Here is a 20,215-nt window from a genome sequence, read left to right as displayed (position 1 = left end):
AGGACCCGAACCAAACTGTCATCCCGATCAGTTCCGGACAAGCGTTCCTCCGGTTCGGAGTGAAAGTCTTCATATACGCTCTTGCTCCCTTCTTCCTTCGGTTTCCCGTTTCACCTGTTTGACTCATATCCGATTTTTACCGTATACACTCATAACTAAAAGTGGGGCTCCACCCGGATCCAAACCTCATTCACTCTATAAACCCAACACTTCATAAGTAAATAATTCTAACAAATATAACTCCACTCCAAACTTTCAATCGAATTTTATTTATTTGTTTTGGAGTTTGACAACGAAAGAGAAGAGTGCTGAGATAAAATAGAAAAGAGGTTTTGGAATTGGAAAGAAGAAACAAAACAACCGAAGAACTATAGATGTGAACGAATGAAATTTTGAAGAAACGTAAGCGTGTAAGAGAGAAAGTGTATCTGACTGACACAGAGGGACCACAAACACAAAATTTTCAACAATAGGACATATTGACTTATCTTACCCACCCTATATAGTTAGAATCTTTTTAACAATTTTTAAGAAAGATGCTACCAATGTATAGCAATGCATACATTTCCATTGATTCTACTTCTATGTTCCTTAGTTTTTCTTCAAAAAGTTTATGGTCAAGTGGATACCATAACTACAACTCAATTCATTAAAGATGGTGATACTATTGTTTCCTCTGGTGGTACGTTCGAGTTGGGATTCTTCAGTCCTGGAGATACTTCTGCAAAACGCTATGTTGGAATATGGTACAAGAAAACCAATGCTGTTAATCCTGTTTGGGTTGCTAATAGATTAGCTCCTCTCAATAATAAGTCAGGGGTCTTGAAAGTCATTCAGCCAGGTATAATTGTTCTTCTGAATGATACTAATGCCACTGTGTGGTCCACAAATTCATCAAGATCCGTGCATAATCCTGTTGCTCAGTTGCTGGACACGGGAAATTTTGTGGTGAGAGATGCAGACGACCCCAATCCAGAAAATTTCCTCTGGCAAAGTTTTGATTATCCTAGTGATACGTTGCTAGCAGGTAGGGGTGTCAAATGGTCCGTTGAATTTGGGTATGGTTAAAATGGATTGAGTTAATAAATGGATAGGTTGTACTGAGATGTTCTGGGTCAAGATGGGTTAAACAAGAGTAATTGGTACTTATGCTCGTATTTTATGCTGGTCTTTAATCTTTATTCCTCATAATAAACAACTTTTTGGTAGGCATAAATTTATATTTTTGCATCATAATATTCTACAAGTTATGTCCCGCTGGACGTAAGTTCGATTGCTAAAGGGCAAACCAACCCTTTTGAATGACAAAAATTAAAAACCAACCCATTTGAAGGGCAAAAACTAATAACCAGTCCATTTGAAGGGCAAAATGCAATTTCTTCGTTGTTCATAATTCAACCCGTCCAGCTCTTATCAAGTTTTACTTTTTTTATTTTATTTTTTATTTTCTTATAATTTGTTTAATTACCGGACAAAACTGATAAATTTATTTATTTTCTTATTAAGGTTATATAGTATAACATATCAAACAACAAAAGTTAAAAACTATTTTGACAAGGTCTCTAAAGGGCCGGAGGGCTACACATTTAGCCCAAATCAGCCCAATTTTTAGATGAGCTGAATTATGCGGGTCAAAATAGACGGAGTCAATAAATGAGCGATTAATGACTGCTCATACTTTAACAGGTTGGGCGGATTATATTTTCATAAGCTAATTTTGTCACTCTTACTGGCAGGTATGAAACTTGGAACGGACTTGGTGACTGGACTAGAAAGGTACCTTAGCTCATGGAGAAGCAATGATGATCCTGCTCCGGGGGACTATACTTATCATTGTGATCCTACTGGTTATCCACAAAACCTTATGAGAAAAGGGCCTAATGTGACTTTTAGAGCAGGGCCATGGAATGGTCTCAGGTGGAGTGGTGGACCCAACATGGTGAACAACTCTATCATCTCTTTTGGCATGGTAATGAACAGTAGGGAAATTTATTACGATTATGAACTCGTGAACAAATCTGTTATTTCGACGTTAGTGATAAGGCCTTATGGGAAAGCTATGCGTATCATTTGGATCGGGAAGGCTCATGGATGGGTAAATTACCACTCTGCAAATGTAGATGACTGTGACACCTACAAATTGTGTGGTGCATATGGCACTTGCAACCTCTTGAGTGATCCTTTTTGTCAATGTTTAGATAAATTCGAGCCAAAACATCCAGATGATTGGAACAGAGCTGACTGGTCGGGTGGTTGTGTGCGGAAACACCCACTGAATTGCATAGGCGATAGATTTCTTAAGTATTCTGGTGTCAAATTGCCCGATACACGAAATTCTTGGTTCAACGAGACAATGACACTTGATGAATGCAGGGTAGTTTGCTTGATGAATTGTTCGTGTACGGGTTATGCTAATATGGATATACGCAATGGGGGAAACGGGTGCTTGTTATGGAAAGGGGAGCTGGTTGACATCAGACAACTATCTCAATCAGGACAGGATATCTACATTAGGATGTCTGCTTCGGACATTGGTAATATGCAATTTACTGATGGATAGTTTTCGTGTATAGCAATTATTTTCCTTGATTGCCTTGAACTAACTTGTGCATAAAGCATCAAACTTCATCCATTTTCTGAAGTTTAACAGCTTAAGTTCTAAATCATACTTGTAGAGACCTTTTGCTCATGCCTAAATAAAAGTATAAAACCTCCCTGCCTCAACGTCAATGTCTCTAATACTACTAATCCCCAAAACCACATTGTGGAGAATAAGACTTCAAGAACCACCCTGTTTTCCTCAAAATAAATACAAGAAATATAACAGGAAAGAACTTCTAACATTATTCAAAACAATTACCTAAAAATTTTGGATGGGAAATGTTGCAGGTATGGGAAATGTTGCAGGTTCTGCTGGATCAAAGGGAAAGAAAACTCTCATACTTGCGATAGCTTTGCCACTATTGGTTGCGTTAGTTCTGCTAGGTTTAGGTGTAGGCCTAATTCTTTATACACAAAAAAGAAGAGAGGATCCGGTGCTCAAAACAACGGGTAAGTGAAAGTACCAATTCTATCTATTGTAAAACTGGAAGCAGCTAGTGGTCATTAGTTCTGTATATCACTAGTATTTCATTTCAAGCTCGTCGATTGAACAAGGTCTACTTGTATGTTCATTGCAGGGAGATTAGACGGTCACAGCAACAAGAATGATAACAGTAATCAAAGTCACCGTGAAGATTTTGAGCTACCACTTTTCGACTTATTTACAATAACCAAGGCTACTGATAACTTTTCATTTGCGAACAAGATTGGAGAAGGTGGCTTTGGACAAGTTTACAAGGTAGAAACATTTCTCAAACTCCATGTAAACAATACTCAAGACTCGTGAGTTCGAGACTCGAGAGTACATTGAAGAAATCCATTTAATTTCTTTGCTTTACTCAAATGACCATTCACTCCATCGAATTTCTAACAGGAATACTACTTTACAGGGTGTAATAGAAGGTGGACAAGAAGTAGCAGTGAAGCGGCTTTCAAAAACATCAGAGCAAGGACTTCATGAGTTCAAGAATGAAGTTAACTGCATCGCAAAACTTCAGCATCGAAATCTTGTAAAGCTTCTAGGATGCTGCATTGAAGAAGAAGAGAAGATTTTGGTGTACGAATACTTGCCAAACAAAAGCCTGGAATTATATATATTTGGTTAGTCTTTCACATCTAGTTTGCGGCCATTTCTTTCATACTTAAAAGGCTGCTTTCACGAAGGAGCTTCTAGTGTGATTTCCCAAAGATTACTTTTGTGTTGAGAGAAAAATTATAGTAATAAGTTGAAAACATTTTGCAGATGAAGAAAGGAGCGCACTACTTGATTGGCCTAAGCGCTTCATGATTATTAATGGAATTGCTCGTGGACTGATGTACCTTCATCAAGATTCTAGACTTAGAATCATCCACAGAGATTTGAAAGCTAGCAATGTCTTGCTTGACATTGAAATGAACCCAAAGATATCAGATTTTGGGATGGCTAGAAGTTTCAGAGGAGATGAGACAAGAGCCAATACACGCCGTGTTGTTGGAACATAGTAAGACTTAAATCTTTTATTATACATGTAGTCATCTACAATATTAACACACGCATATCCCACATTATGTATATAATCATGTGGTTTCTTTGTTGCAGTGGTTACATGTCCCCAGAATATGCAATAGACGGGATATTCTCAGTGAAATCAGATGTATTTAGCTTTGGGGTATTAGTACTCGAGATTGTGAGTGGAAAGAAGAACAGAAGATTTGTTCATCCAGACCACGACCTCAACCTCCTTGGACATGTAAGTACAGTAACTCCTAACTGAAAAAAGACTTGGACAATATTTGTCAATGCATCTAAGTTTTATGTAGTGACAGTAAATAACATGTAAATCTCTACTATAAGCATTAAAAGGTAATTTTGTAAAAATGGGTATCTAACCTACGATCACAAGTTAAACCACACTGATGTGTAAAAAATCTTTGCATTGTTAGTGGGTATAACTTAAATCCTTTGTTATAATATGCAGGCATGGATGCTTCATAATGAAGGAAGGACATTGGAACTAGTCGATCCAAATCTGGTAGACTCATACTATATGTCAGAAGTAGTAAGATCAATTCATGTGGGATTGTTATGTGTTCAACAGAATCCAGAGGACAGGCCAAGCATGTCAACTGTGATTATGATGCTGAGCAACGAAGGCATTTTGCCACCAGCTAAACATCCTGGCTTCTTCACTGAAAGGAAAGTTGAAGATGTTGATAAGTTTTCTTCCAGAACACAAACACCAAGTTCTATAAACGAAGTTACTATCACGTCGTTGAATGCTCGATAAGAAGCATGTCCATTGTGGACTCCATCTTTCTTCATTTCTCAGAATTGTAATAAAATCCTCCCCTTCATTTCTTTCAGTAGTTAGAAGAAAAATCTGTAGTAATTGTATTGTAACATCCCACATTTTACGTTAGGCCTCGAGTTCATTTTCAGAAAGAAGGATTCAGCTAGCAACAGTACTCTCATGTTTTCTTAATCGTACATATATGAGTAGAAATTACTGTGAAATTGGTAATTGATTAAAAATATTAATTTATCCCCTGCAAACAGCATGACAATTGATTATCCAACTGAAACTATCAACATGACAATTGATTATCCAACTGAAACTATCAACAGTACTATAGATTTTAATTTTATAAGTAAAAAAAAACACATGGAGAATGTTTACAAATAAGCTGTTCAAATATCATGACCCAATTCAATCGGGTCACACTGAGTGACGCGCAAGGAGTTAGATTACACATCTAATATAAACACAATGGAATTTTTGGACATGGTTTGAAACCATGGGTTTGAAATCATGTTTGGATATGTAATTTGGATTTATCCAGTTGTATTTTCATTTATAGATATAAAAATCCCATAAGGTGTGAACACTATCAAAACATTTTCAATTCTTATACAATTATACCAAATGAAGTCATAGTTCGTAACAAAATTAATATGCTACTATAAGACCTTTCTAAAAATACAACATCAATCGGTCAAACTTTAGTTCAATAAAAACAAAATTTTTGACATGAACAGTAATTTAACTACTTTTTAATATAATCCTCCCACATGGTAGACATAAATAAAGGTTGGTGGAAGTTAACGAGGTTGGTAAATGGTTGGTGGGAGTAATTGTTAAAAATATTTACCAACTTATGAGTCTTTTTTTTTTATAAAATATAAACTTATGGGCCAAGTTTTAAATTTAAAATTTTTGAACCATGATTTGGGGTTTGAAATCATGGTTTAAAACCATAAGATGAAATATATGTCCAAACGCTGGTTTCATCTCATGGTTTGAAACCATGGTACCGCATGACCAAATGCCTACTTAGTAGGGGACCATATGATTTGGAATCATGATTTCATAGTTTGATTTTAAATCAGCGTTTGTTCATGAAATTTGCACAAAATTTCAACTTCATATCATGATTTCAAATTTCAAATTTTCTAAAAAGTAGGATTTGAGATTCCAAATCATGATTTCAAATTATTTATAATGTAAAACTTGACCATAAGTTTATATTTTATAAAAAAAATTCATAAGTTGCTTAATATATTTTTAAAACGTAAAACTTGATCCAAAGTAACAATGTTGGTTCGTCTTCTTGATCTGATTGGAAATGCATGCTCGACATGAAGATATTGTTCATATCATGTGAGAAGATTATATTAAAAAATAGTTACACTACAACTCATATTCAATTTTTTTTAATTGAACTATAGTTCCAACAATATATGTTGTATCTTTTAGAAATGTCTCATAGTAGTTTATTAATTTTGTCATGAACTATAATTTGAGGAAGTTTTGATAGTTTTAACAATTTAATGAAATTTTCATATTTATAAAAAAAATTAGTACAATTTAAGAAATCCAAATTTCAACTTCAAATCAATTCGATTTCAAATCCGATCCAAACGGGTCTTAGAAAAGATCTCATCTATAGTCTCACTCCTTCGACTTCCCCTTTCTCTCTCCGCCTTCTAAATTCCTCTCTCTCTCTCTCTCTCTCCCCTGATTTCTCATTTGAGTTTTGAGATTAGCTGTTCAATTTCAGTTAATTGATTGTGCTGGAGAAGCTCTTCCATTGTGAAATTTTCCTCGTCTAACACTGATTCAACGGTTCAACCTATGGTTACATGACAAATACATTTCAATTTGAACATCAAGTTTGAATTTCAAATAAAATGTCAGAGTAAATGAACAACTACTGTAGTTAATGTAACAACTACATTGCAGCACAATAACAAGACATCTCTGCCTCAAAATAAATGGCCATATATTGAGAAGAATAATGTAACTTACCATATAAATCACCAAAGAGGGATATGAAAAATGATGCGGCCTGCGATTGCAAGCCTTTGAAGAGCATCAACATATTGGAAAATTGAATAACGAGAGAGTTTGACAAGCAGGCGATAATTCCAGGTGCAATCAAGAATAAACTAAAAATACTTCAAAATAACAGTATTATTCATCTGAACTTTTTAATTTTAAGATAAACTTTGCATCAGGGCCTCACTGCTAGGAACCATCAACAAATTCGGTATTCATCTACTAAGACCGACCAAGGCTACTGGTAACTTCTTTGACTTTTCTTATTAATTTGTAAAAATCATGTGCACATGGAAATTCACATTGTTGGTTCTGCTTTTGGAGAAAAGAGTTAAATTTGTGTCTGTCGATCGTGCCTAGCTGGGCAGTTCATCATGAGCTGCTATCTGGGACCAAGTACTCCTGATTTTCTTTTTCAATTGATTTTAACGGGATTGACAAATGTCACTGCACGTAACACATCTAATTGGAAGTAGAATGAAGATAATGTGCTTTACTCTTTCATTTGTAGCTGGAATAACCCTTGTTGGGTTGGGCTAACTTAACTTGAATCTCTTCTGTTTAGTTTTTCACTAAGTCTCATCTGAGTGATATATACATAACTCATTGATTACAACTCAAATAAAATGAACATTCTTATCTCATTCCCATATATTGATATAAATGTTAATTTTGATGTATATCTGACATTACTATTAGTAGAATGAAATATTAAAATGATAAGTCAGATGTTAGTTTGATAGGGAAAACATTATATCAGCTTTTAGCATTTGAATAGTTTAGAAAAATTAATATATGTCAGCTTGGAGGGAGCACACAAGCTTAGCCATAGGTGCTTCCAGAGGCAGATCAAGTTTATGAGTTAACAGTTAAATATATATAGAAGTTTAGTGATTTCTTAATAGATATATAAGGTATGGACAAAAGCTATTGGGTTTACACGATCCAATAAGTTATGTGTTAGATCCGCATTTGGGTACTGCTACAATTGAGTAAGAAAAGAGTTGCAAACAAGTGAACTAATTGTTCACTACCTGGCATCTAATATTGTGACTGGGATCTCACTCACTGTAACGTTTGCGTATCTGCTAGAAGAGAATTTGTCTTCCTTTGCATTTCTTTCTATGTAAAAACCTGGCTGTTTAGCCTGTGGCAATACACCTTCATTGTTTAACATCACAACCACAGAAGACATACTTGGACGATCTTCAGGACATTGTTGGATAGACCAATGCAGATTGATCGTACCACCTCAGATCTTGAACAAGAATCGTGTAGGCGTTCATCAAGCAGTTCTATCGACCTACCTTCTTTATAGAGTTTCTAGATTTTACAAGCTTTTTAGCATGACTAGCTCTGCAAGATTTTTGGTATTAGCAGATAACATGAACGAGTAGGTATAGTACAGCAAATGAAAAGTCATACATGTCCGAGTAGGTTAAGGTAATGATCTGGATGAGAGAATCTTCTGTTGCTTTTCCCACTCACAATTTCCAGTACTATGATAGCAAAACTAAATACATCCGATTTTACTGAGAATAGCCCGTGCAATGCATATTTCGGTGAGAGGTACCCGCTGCATAAAAACGTACACAAAAAATAGAGTTGCTAATGCTGGGAAACATACCTTAACTATCTCAAGATTCGTCTAGGTTCAAAAATACTATCGAGTAGGAGATTCTTACTATGTTCCAACAACTCGGTTTGTCATGGCTCCAAGGTTACCCTCTTCACATATGTTTGCCAAGCCGAAGTCTGATATCTTTGGATTCATGTCCTTGTCTAGCAGAAAATTGTTAGCGTTCAGGTCTCTGTGTATTATTCTCAACTGAGAATCTTGATGCAGATACATAAGTCCCCGCGCTATACCATTGATAATGTGAAATCACCTGGTCCAGTGTAATACCTTGCTTTGTGTGTCATCTGCCAGTATTTGTCAGGTCATTAATAGAGCACTAATTGAATATATGAGACAATAGTATTAAAATCCAAAATAAAATCAGTCATATGCCTTGTTGGAAAAATCATACAACAAGGTTGCGTCACCAAGTATCCTTTTCCCGCCTTATGGGGCTTCCATAATTGGAAGAAGATTAGTGAAGGAACTACAGGCATCAGTTCACAGAAATGCAATTATTGTTTAATATGCACAATATTGGATGTAGAAGTTGTACCAAATATAAATGAATCAAGACTACCATTTGGCAAGTACTCATAGATCAACATTTTTTCTTCCCCTTCAATGAAGCAGCCAAGAATTTTCCCCAGATCCAAATGAATTGAATTTGTTTAAGCTGTGAATACCGCAGAAGTTCTTTTCACTATTTTTTAGGTTTCTATTCCTCCATTTTGCTCAGATGTCAGGGCAGAAAGAGACTAATCCAGCTTACCTTTCTGAGCTCTAAAGCCCTTTTCCTTATACTGTAGATCAGCAGGCTAAGGATTACCACAACTACACCAACTGGTGATGCCAGAACCCAGATAAGTGCTTTTCCATGCTTTCCATTCGATTGCTCCATACTATCATCTGCAAGTATCCCTTCAAACAAAGATAAATGGAGTAATAAATTTCAGTATCTCTTGTAGGGAGTTCATTATGTTATTGACTGAGTTACAAAGGTTCTGCAAGATTTTAATGCAACATTCTTTATTCTCCTACCTCTATTTTTTGGTGATATTTTTAATGTGATTGATGCTATATATCAGTCCCTTGTTCGGTAGAAAACTAAATGCCTACCAATTAGTTTCAAGAATGTGACTGGGGGTCTAACCAGTCACTATGCTTATAAATTCATCTTAAAAATTCAGACTACTTTATAGTAAAGAATTAGGAGTAGCTATAATTTGTTAGTTCCTTGTTACATTGAGAGCAGACCGAAGTTTGCAGTTAATAGTGCTACATGGTTTACAAGCATAGGCACAACACTTCAGGTCTTCTTTCTTCAAAATGGCTGCAACCGTAAATTCTTTTACTATCTTCAGGCTTCAGGTAATTCACTAAAAATTATTAAATAGCAAAAAGACGTACCTGCTTCAGAAGCAGCCATTCTAATGTAAATAACTTGCCCTCCACTGGGTACCTGCTTAATGTCAAGAAGATCCTCGAATCACAACAAGCATCCACTTCCTCCATTGTGTATGTCAGGATTTGAGTATGCCATACAAGAGCAATTTTTAGAGCAGATGTTCTTGCATTATTCTAGTGTCGTAGTCACATTGGACCAGGAATTCTGTGTATCTGGCAGTTTTATACATGAATACTTCAAAAATATGTCTCCTTGAAGAATTTAGTTCAGCTCTCCGAACACAGCCATCTGACCAGTCTGTCTTCTTCCAAGCTTCAGTATTGTTGGGCAGCATCTACATACTGGAGAATCTTGACCGTTGCAGCTACCTTATGCGCCATACAGTTTGTAAGCATCACAATTATCATAGGGCAATAAGATGAAAAGGACCCAACCCTGTTTTTCATCACCCTAAGTCCAAAGATTTATCATACCATTCGAACTTAATACCAACTTTGTGATAACTGAAGCTATGACGTTATATCCAAAATACACCTCTTTCTTACTTGAAAATACTCCAAAAGTAGCTTCTCTTGAGTTTCGTGCCCCACTAAAAGAGAGACCATTCCACGGTCCAGAGCGGGACACCGCATCTGTGCCCATCTTCAGGATGTTCTGTGGATATCCAGAAGGATCCAGAATCCAGCAACTGTGCAATGGGATTCAGCACAGATGTAGAGGTATTAGTTGACCATACAACATTGTTAGTGCCATTGAGAAGGACAAGAAGTCCTGGCTTTATTACTTTCAAGACCCCTGTTGCACTTGTCAGAGGAGCTTCTCTGTTAGCAACCCACAACGCAGTCCGAACAGATATTTCTTGTACCACACACCATGTAGAGGTTTTTAGAGTTACCTGGACTGAAGAACCCCATTTCGAAGGTTCCACCAGGTGAAGTAATATTGGCATAGCCATCTTTCAGAAAACGAGTTTAGTTATGGTATCGGTAGAGCCAATACTGTAGTGGACAGAATACAAATACAAGAGCAAGAAAAAGAATAAGTGAGAACTCTCCCTTAGTAATGTCTTCATGCTTCGGGATCCAATAGATGTTGCGTTGTCTTTTCTTTATTCGAAGTTCTTAGCAACTCTGTCTTCCAAGTCCTAGGATCAGTTCATGCATCAACGCAGCATGGTGATGAAACTTAACCTGAGTCCTATTTGAACTCACCTAAGCTTTACTGGTTTGGGTAATATTTATCGTATTCTTTGGATTTGAGTGTTTTTGCTTCTATGAATAAGTGAATTTAATAACAGCCACACATGGATGTTTTGGGCATATAGCGCTCTTTCTCAGCTGTATCCATGTGAATGCAATATACAGTCAAGCATGAAGTTGATGTAGTTCAATCATTATGAGCAACTTCAAGTTGATGTACTCACTGGTCGATATCTGATCAGGCTGGATCACATAGACTAGAGGCTGACTTAGAAATTATGAAATACATTAACATGGAATATGTGTTTCAAATTCATATTTTCATCACTCATAACCTAAGTTTTCTAATGAGAAAGTGAGAACGAAAAGCAATAAGCAGTCAATTATATGTTACTATCAATCTTTAATACTTTAAAAGTTACTCAAAATACTATCTGATTTGCTTAATAAATATTCTTTTGGGAAAAAATGCCTCGCTCTCCAATCAAACAGGAAGATATTATTTGAAAATGTTTCTGTCATCCAAACACATATCCAACAGAAAAAAAAAATTGCGTAACTCCCTTCCTCTTCACCTTTCCTTGAGACTGACCCGGACTGTTTAGACTCCACATTTGGATTTTGTACCATCAAGAAAGAAAGACTAGTCAAAAAGTAGTTATCTATTCAAACAATAATAATAATAGAGCATTCCTTTCTTTTTCATCATAGTGTATTCCTTTTCAATGATTATTCTTTTTCACCTACTCAGAGCCAATGGTATAACTGTTAAGTGCAATTTTGTCCAAAACTGGGAGTCTGGTCCCAACTTCGGAGTTGGGATGTTACATCTAATTAGAATTGTTTATAAATGACAAATATTTTATATAAACCCTGAATCAAATAAAAAATATGGACCTCTCAGATTATGATTCATTGGCCTACATTGTATTCATAATCAGTGTATTTTATTCAAATAACATTGATTGTTTTTTTTTTTAATTACATTGGGGTGGGCGGGGTGGGGGGGGGGGGATTGGTTAGGGGAAGGAGAAATGGGGAAGGTGAAAGTTCAGGCAGTCAACCAACTGAGCTACTAGATCCCTACACATTGATTGGTTCAGTGTTCCTTAATTAGAATTATTTTGTTATTTACCGATATACTAGAATCAGCACTTCACTAAGAGACTTCACTTTTAGGTTCGTATTATGAAATTAATTTGATTACTTAAACAAAATATTAAATAATCATATTTACTATTTATTAGAGAAGTATGCTGATTAGAGAAGTATGCTGGTATTAGTTAAGAGGGTGATTTCCCACATTGTTGCCAAATACAGATGATTAGTAATAAATTTTATTTCTGCCGCATGGCATCACCAGGTGTTGAACCCTGTAAATAAGAGACTAATTAATGTCAAATAGCTGACTGTTAGTCTTTTAGGGCAATATGTAGCCTATTTGGTAATGGCTAGGGTACAGGTGATCTCAACTATTGAAGTAGGGCAAAATTGTTCCATTTTCATAGTTCAGGGACAATTTTTCTTTTTGTTGGAGCTTTGACTCATCTTAGAATGAGTGAGAAGACTGAATTTGGCATATTCGTATGATGCAATAAATTGTAGTGAAATTTCAGATTCCTTTACTAGAAAGCAGATACAATGCTAATAGCTTAGTAGAATACATCTTTAAGATACTAATAATGTATAATTTCCACTCCAGGTCTGCATACGATGATAAATCGAGCAATAGCTTTACCTATCTCTAATGTAGCCATTAACATATAGATCTTGCTCAAAGTTCAGCATATTCCCTAATATAAAGAGCTCATTAGTTTAATGTTTACCCCAACAAAAAAAGAAAGAAAGAGATGTTATGTATGGGATAAAATGTCAAATATACATTTGAGAAGAAGGGTTAACTCTAATATTTAAAAATGCAAGCTTAGCCACATTATGCTACAAAAGCATTTGTTTCAAACAAGCGAACCAGATTTCTCTGCCTCATCTAATATTCTGACGGGATCTCATCCGTTGTAGTATGTGCTAGAAAATTATTCAACATCCAGTGCATTTCCTTCTGTGTAAAAAGCTGGTTGTTTAACCTGAGGCAGCGGACCTTCATTGTTTAACATTAGAACCACTGAAGACATACTTGGACGATCATCTGGACGTTGTTGGACACATAATAGACCAACACAGATTGATCGTACCACTTCATGAGGTGTAGGACACGAATCACCTAGGCGTTTGTCAAGTAGTTCTATTGATCTTCCTTCTTTGTAGAGTTCCCATGCCTGTAGATTTTACAAGCTTCTTAGCATGACTAGCCTTTGAAGATTCTTGTTAGTTGCTAAGACCAATGCTAAAATACATAAAAACCTTACATGTCCGAGTAAGTCAAGGTTATGGCCTGGAGGACAGAATCTTCTGTTGCTTTTCCCACTCACAATTTCCAGTACTAAGGTACCAAAACTAAAGACATCTGATTTTACTGAGTATAGCCCGTACAACGCATATTCTGGTGAGAGGTACCCACTGCAGAAAATGTACACAAAAAATAGAGTTACTAATGCTGGAAAACATGCCTTAACTATCTGAAGCATTTCCAACTACCCAGTAGAAGGTTCTTACTATGTTCCCATAACTCGGTTTGTCATGGCTTCATCCTCCACCTCTTCATAACTTCTTGCTATACCAAAGTCTGATATCTTTGGATTCATGTCAATGTCTAGCAAGATGTTATTAGCTTTCAGGTCTCTATGAATTATCCTCAATCGAGAATCTTGATGCAGATACACAAGTCCACGAGCAATCCCATTGATGATGAGAAAGCGCTTAGGCCAGTCTAATGCACGGCTTTGTTTGTCATCTGCCAAAATTTTGTTATGTCATTAAAACATTAATAAGCTATAAATAGAAAGTAGTTCTAAAACATCAGAATAAATCAGTCCATTTCCTTGTTGGAAAAACCCCACCAATTTGGCTACTATGTAGTCATATACATTATTGTTAGGCTCTAATAGTGATGAGCTCTTAGTTCCCTCCTCAGATGCATTTTCATGCTTTATGGGGGTTCAAAATTGGTAGAAGATTATGGAAGTGATCTTATAAGCATCTTTTCAGTAAAGTACAATAAAAATCAGTTTGCACAATATCAGTTTGGGAATTTGTACCAAATATGAATGAATCAAGACTTCCGTTTGGCAAGAACTCATAGATCAACATTTTTTCTTCCCCTTCAGTGCAGCATCCAAGAATCTTCACAAGATTTCTATGCTGAAGTTTGGCAATACATACCACTTCATTCTTGAACTCATCCTCTCCTTGCTTCGAAGTTTTAGACAGCCGCTTGATAGCTACTTCCTGTCCGTGTTCAAGTATTCCCTAAACATCACAATGTCTGCAGGTTAAATATTTTAAATTATCTAACTTGGAAGTAGAAAATACAAAGTAAGTTATGCTTCCAAATAAAAAGGAATTTAGAAGTTATAGGAGAATCAGTAAAGTTTAGCTTAGGTAAAAAGATCAAGCATATCCTGAATTCATTGCATTTCGCCTACTAATTGAGGTTAAATGTGCTTTGACTGCTTTCAATACCTACAGTTTCATGCACCAAGAGGCCATATCCCTCAAGCCCATACTTTTTCCCATTGTTATCCTATAAGTCTCATTTGGTTTTACAAGGTTAAGCTTTATCTGTCAGTGTTTATCACACAACTTGTATACTGAAACTAAAGAGACAGGTTTTACTCTGGAGGACCAGGAAGCTTGTGCTCTATTCTTTGGGTGATAAATTGGTGTTTTTCTTGTACAAAATTTCCCATGACACAAGTGTTGTTACCTTGTAAACAGGACCAAAGCCCCCCTCTCCAATCTTTCTATTAATAGAAAAGTTATTGGTAGCCTTATTTATGGCAGATAAGTCAAACAGTGGTATCTCAAGTTCTTCAGTGCAACTACCACTGTTATAATCCATCTTGAGGTTGTCGCTGCATCCCCACTTTCCTGCCAAAAGGAAATTGAGTGAATTATGTTTAAGCTGCAAAAACCAGACGAATAAGACAATTCTTCACTCTTCCTCTATTTCTCTCAGGGGTCAGGACAAAAAAGTGACTTGTATCCAGCTTACCTTTCTTTTTGAGCTTTAAAGCTTTCTTCCTTCTTCTGTGGCAAATCACCAAGCTAAGGATTATCAGAATCACACCTACTGACAGTGGCACAATCCAGAAGAGTATTTTCCCTCTCTTTCCATCTGATTTCTCCGGACTATCTGCAAGTGTCCAGTCCAATAAAGATAATTAATAAATTTTACTCCCTTTTACCTCTCAATCTTGTGAAGGAGTTGATATGATGTCGAGCTATAGAGGTTCTTCAAACCATTGAAGTACTGTATTTTTTATTTGCGTTATTGAGTATTAGAGGTTCTGCAAGCATTTGAGGTGCTGTGAGTCATCTTTAAGTTCTAAATGAAATCATTCCAACTAAAACCACTTTAATTTTGTTAATAATTTTAGCTTGACTGGTGCAATATATTACTAGCTTGTTCTGGAGAAAACTAAGTGCCTATCAATCAGTTCCAAAAAAGTGTCTGATTTGTGACTAATCATTACGCTTATAGATTCAGCCGAGGGTCTATCAGAAACAACCTCTCTACCCCGTAGGGGTAAGGTCTGCGTACATTCTACCCTCCCCAAAACCCACTTATGGGACTACACTAGGTATGTTGTTGTTGTTGATGATTCAGCTTATGTGTTTAAACCAACTTCACTCTAAAGTAGTAGCTATTCTTTTCTACTTAATTTTTTAGGTCCTAGCTATATAGCCACAGAAAGCAAGAGTTTGCAGTTAATAGTATAGATGCTTACAAGCATAGGCACAGTTCAATTTAAGTTTAGGTCTGCCTTATCCAAAGTGCCAGCAACCATGAATTTATGTACTTACTTTCAAGTAATCAATCATAAATGGTTGATAAGTGTGTCTTAGCAACAAACGTACCTAATTCAGAGGCAGCTGTTCTTATATAGATATCTTGCCCCTCTTTGGATAGCTGTCGAATGTCAAGCAGATCATCGAACCACAATAAGCATCCACTTCCTCCATTGCGTATGTCAAGATTTGAGTAAGCCATACAAGAGCAATTTCTAAAGCATATATTCTTGCATTCTTCTTGTGTCATAGTCACATTGGACCAGGAATTCTGCGTGTCAGGCAATTTGATATGCGGATACTTCAAAAATACATCTCCTTGGAGGCAGTTTAATTGAGTCTTCCGAACACAGCCACCTGACCAGTCTGCTTTCTGCCAATCTTCATAATGTTTTGGCACAAATTTGTCTAAGCATCCACATACAGGAGAATTTTGACTATTGCAGCAACCATATGCGCCACACAATTTGTAAACATCACAATTATCTGTGGGTATTGAGAGGTAAGGAATCCAGTCATGTATACGGTCACCCCAAGTATAGCGCTGTAATGCACCATTCTGATTTAGTATCAACCTTGTGATAACTGAAGATGTGAGGTTATATCCAAAGTACACCTCTGTCTTACTTGAGAAAATTCCAAATGTATAGAAACGACTGTCTCTTGAGCTTGTTGCCCCACTAAAACGAAGACCATTCCACGGTCCAGAGCGATACACAACATCTGATCCCTTCTTCAGGATGTTCTGTGGATATCCAGAAGGATCACAGTGATATGTAAAATCACCGGGAGCTGGATCCTCCTCGTTCTTCCATGATGACAAGTACACCTCTTTCTTGGTTACATAGTTCCAACCGAGCTTCATGCCTGGTAATAGTGTATCAGTTGGCTGATCAAAGCTCTGCCAGAGGAAATTCCTGGGGTTACTATCACCAGATTCTTTTACAACAAGATTCCCAGAATCCAGCAACTGTGCAATGGGATTTTGCACAGATGTAGAGGTATTAGTTGACCATAGAACATTGTTAGTGCCACTGAGAAGTACAAGACGTCCTGGTTTTATTACTTTCAAGATACCTGATCTACTGGTCAAAGGAGCTTCTCTGTTCGCAACCCACACCACAGTCCTAACAGAGATGTTCTTGTACCACATACCCACGTAGCGAAGCTTAGAGTTACCTGGACTGAAGAACCCCATTTCAAAGTTTTCACCAAGTGAAGTAATATTGGCATCACCATCTTTCAGAAAACGGGTTATAGTTATGCTATCTGTAGCACCAAAGCATCTTTGGATGGAATACAAACACAGGAGCAAGAATAAATGAAAACTTTCCCTTGTTAAAGCCTTCATGGTTCAAGCACCACTATCAGTTCATATATCAATGGAACACGATGAATCATAGTCTTTTTATTAAGAAGGAATTGAACAACTTGGAAGCATTAAAAGTGTTAAAAATGCCAGCATTTGAGCATTCTAACATATGAAAGTACTCCTTATTAAAGGAGTGAAAGCCTTAAGGCTTTCAAAACTTTGGCTTTTGAATTAATCATTGCATAATACTAAAAGGTAGCTTCTTGTCCCGGCTGGTTTGGTTTTGATCAGTATAATACTATAAACGGTAGCTTTTTGAGAAGTATAAACGTAGCTTTTTAACTTTATGCTTTATTCCTTGTTATTTTAAGGATAATTTATAGTAACAGGCTTTGTGAGTTGTATGCCTGTATCGGGATAAATTTATACTTTCTACTAAATATGATATAAAAATTAGTGCTGAATATCCCAGCTTATATCTTCTACCAAACGACCCCTAACGGTAGCTTTTTAACTTTATGCTTTATTCCTTGTTATTTTAAGGATAATTTATAGTAACAGGCTTTGTGAGCTGTATGCCTGTATCCATGTGAATGCAACATCAATCAAACATGAGACAAAGGGGGCCCGATGAAATAAGAAGTCATATTATACTAAGGAGCCGTTTGGATATGGTTTGAAATTTTGTTTGGACATGCAATTTGGATATCTTAAGTTATATTTTCTATTACAGAAATAAAAATCCCACAAGTTCTGAAAACTGTCAAATCATTCTCAATTCTTGTACAGTCTTAACAAATGAGCAAGTCATAGTTCGTGACAAAATTAATAAGCTACTAGAAGACCTTTCTAAAAAATACAACATCAATTGATCAAACTTTAATTTAATAAAAACGAAAATTTAACATGAATAGTAATGAGGTTGAAAGACATAAATAAAGGTTGGTGGAAGTTAATGAGGTTGATAAATGATTGGTGGGAGTAATTGTTAAAAATAGGCATAATACATAAATAAACCCTCAAACTTGGCCTCAACTGGCAAGTATGTCCTCCAACTTTGGGTGTGCACAAGTAGACACCTCAACTTGTATAAAGTTGAACAACTAAACACAAATGTTGATGTGGAACTAACGTGGCACATAAATTTTGGAAGTGCCACATCAGTGCCACGTGAGCATTCGTGTTTATTTGTTCAACTTTATACAAGTTGAGGTGCCTACTTGTGCACACCTAAAGTTAGAGGGCATACTTGTCAGCTGAGGCCAAGTTTGAGGGCCCATTTATGTATTCTGCCTTAAAAATATCTACCAACTTATGGGTCCTTTTTTACAAAATATAAACTTATAAATCAAATTTTATATTTAAAATTTTTAAAACCATGGTTTAAAACCCCAAATCATGCTTTTTTGGATGATTTGAGGTTTCAAACCACGAGATGAAACTAGCATTTGGACATGCATTTAATCTCATGGTTTCAAACGCTAGTTTCATCTATTTTCAAACCGCATGTCCAAACGCCTATTAAAAGTGAGAAGCTCTCAAGTTAAAAGTCAGATTACAAAAATGTCCTTTCCCCAAAAAATCTTTTAAAAAATTATTAAATCAATAGTTTTAATATATTATTAAACCTGATGATAAGAGGCTCTAAACTTTAATTGCTGCTCGTATGCAGCTTCCACCACCAATTGCAGGAATTCAAGAATATTAAAAGGTTGCCTTTAAACCTTATTTGCGTACTGTCATTATGTCCAGCACGTGGAGAAGCTAAAAAGTTGAAAAAAGTAGTTTAATGCAGACTAAATTCATCTGATTGTATATGAATTGTTATTTCTTCATTAATGTACCATAATGATGCCTTTAATCCTAAGAAACGTGTAGGATTAATTGTTTAAGGGTGTGAAGTTGATAGCACCTCTTCAAATTCTCCTTATATATATCGCTAAATTAGCCAAGCCTTTCTCAACATAATTAACAAACCTTTCTATATTTTTCGGTCGCAGAAAAGAAATGCATATGAAACTTAAGATGGACTCAAATGTAAAAACAACAATTGTACAAGAACTTTCTAGATCATGCAGCTATTTTTATGAGGTAAATACTTTACTATATGCATGTTATTTACAAATATTCGAGCGTTTATAACGCACATACTGCTTTACAATTGTGCAAGAACTTTCCAGATCAAATTTATAAGGTTCTGATTTTAAATTACCTATTGTTACTTTAATGTATTTTTTTGAATTCTATTTTACAGCTCAAAGACAGTATTAAAATATGTGTGTACCATTTAAAATTTATTGTATTGCAATATATATTTTTTATCGAATATTTTGGGATAAACATGCGACGCACGTTCCCAAGAACTAGTATTATAAACATGGCACAAAATACGTAGCTACTCAAAATAAAAAATACATTTTGTTTGATATATGTGAGATAATTCACAACGTTGTACCATGGTTGGCACTATTAACATATCTGATTTATGTTAAAAGAAGAAAAAAAAAAAACTTATTTTTATTTTGCTTGACTTATTTGATAGTAATAGGTAACTTCATTTACTATATCTGAGTTTTGTGTTGAGATTAGTACTTTGATAGACTAAATTTTTAAATGTGGATGGCCAAAACAAAAAAAGTTAAAGGTATTGCTACAAATTGTTCTGTGGTGTTATCAAAATTGGATTATGGCATTAATAAATTAAAAGTTATAGGCTTAATACCTAGATGGACCCTTAAACTTGACATGTTTTGTAAGATAGGCATATAAACTTATAAGGTGACCAGATAGACACTTAAACTTACTCAAAGTGTATTTTTCAAGTTTTTCAGTTGTTTTGAAAACAAAAACTAT

General features: G+C 35.7%; 2 protein-coding genes and 1 long non-coding RNA gene across 5 annotated transcripts; 2 read left to right on the top strand and 1 right to left on the bottom strand.

Moving 5' to 3' along the window:
* The first annotated feature begins 517 nt into the window (after positions 1–517).
* LOC132620463 (G-type lectin S-receptor-like serine/threonine-protein kinase At4g27290) lies at positions 518–5,041 on the top strand. Of its 3 annotated transcripts, none has more exons than XM_060335143.1 (8): positions 518–1,027; positions 1,737–2,534; positions 2,908–3,051; positions 3,180–3,340; positions 3,492–3,702; positions 3,845–4,082; positions 4,181–4,331; positions 4,560–5,041. In XM_060335143.1, exons 1-8 carry the CDS (start codon positions 556–558, stop codon positions 4,866–4,868), a joined length of 2,484 nt encoding a protein of 827 aa, XP_060191126.1. In that variant the 5' UTR covers positions 518–555; the 3' UTR covers positions 4,869–5,041. The 3 variants fall into 3 exon arrangements, with proteins under 3 accessions (XP_060191126.1, XP_060191125.1, XP_060191127.1); XM_060335142.1 differs by having other exon boundaries at positions 519–1,027; positions 2,890–3,051; XM_060335144.1 differs by having other exon boundaries at positions 887–1,142; positions 2,890–3,051.
* Positions 5,042–6,549: 1,508 nt separating this feature from the next.
* LOC132620473 (uncharacterized) lies at positions 6,550–9,938 on the top strand. Its single transcript, XR_009574920.1, has 3 exons — positions 6,550–7,010; positions 7,097–7,161; positions 9,345–9,938. It is a non-coding gene; the product is annotated as an uncharacterized LOC132620473 (long non-coding RNA).
* A 2,921-nt stretch (positions 9,939–12,859) lies between these two features.
* On the bottom strand, positions 12,860–17,679 carry LOC132620469 (G-type lectin S-receptor-like serine/threonine-protein kinase At4g27290). The gene is made up of 7 exons (XM_060335151.1): positions 16,120–17,679; positions 15,254–15,394; positions 14,966–15,129; positions 14,298–14,508; positions 13,756–13,993; positions 13,509–13,659; positions 12,860–13,418 (listed from the first exon to the last, which is right to left on the bottom strand). Exons 1-7 carry the CDS (start codon positions 17,399–17,401, stop codon positions 13,176–13,178), a joined length of 2,430 nt encoding a protein of 809 aa, XP_060191134.1. The 5' UTR covers positions 17,402–17,679; the 3' UTR covers positions 12,860–13,175.
* Positions 17,680–20,215: the final 2,536 nt, after the last annotated feature.

This window comes from Lycium barbarum, chromosome 11 (genome assembly GCF_019175385.1).
Source record: "Lycium barbarum isolate Lr01 chromosome 11, ASM1917538v2, whole genome shotgun sequence".
Taxonomy (NCBI): domain Eukaryota; kingdom Viridiplantae; phylum Streptophyta; class Magnoliopsida; order Solanales; family Solanaceae; genus Lycium; species Lycium barbarum.
The sequence above is the reverse complement of the archived record's forward strand: the minus strand, read 5'-3'. Positions and strand labels throughout refer to the sequence as shown.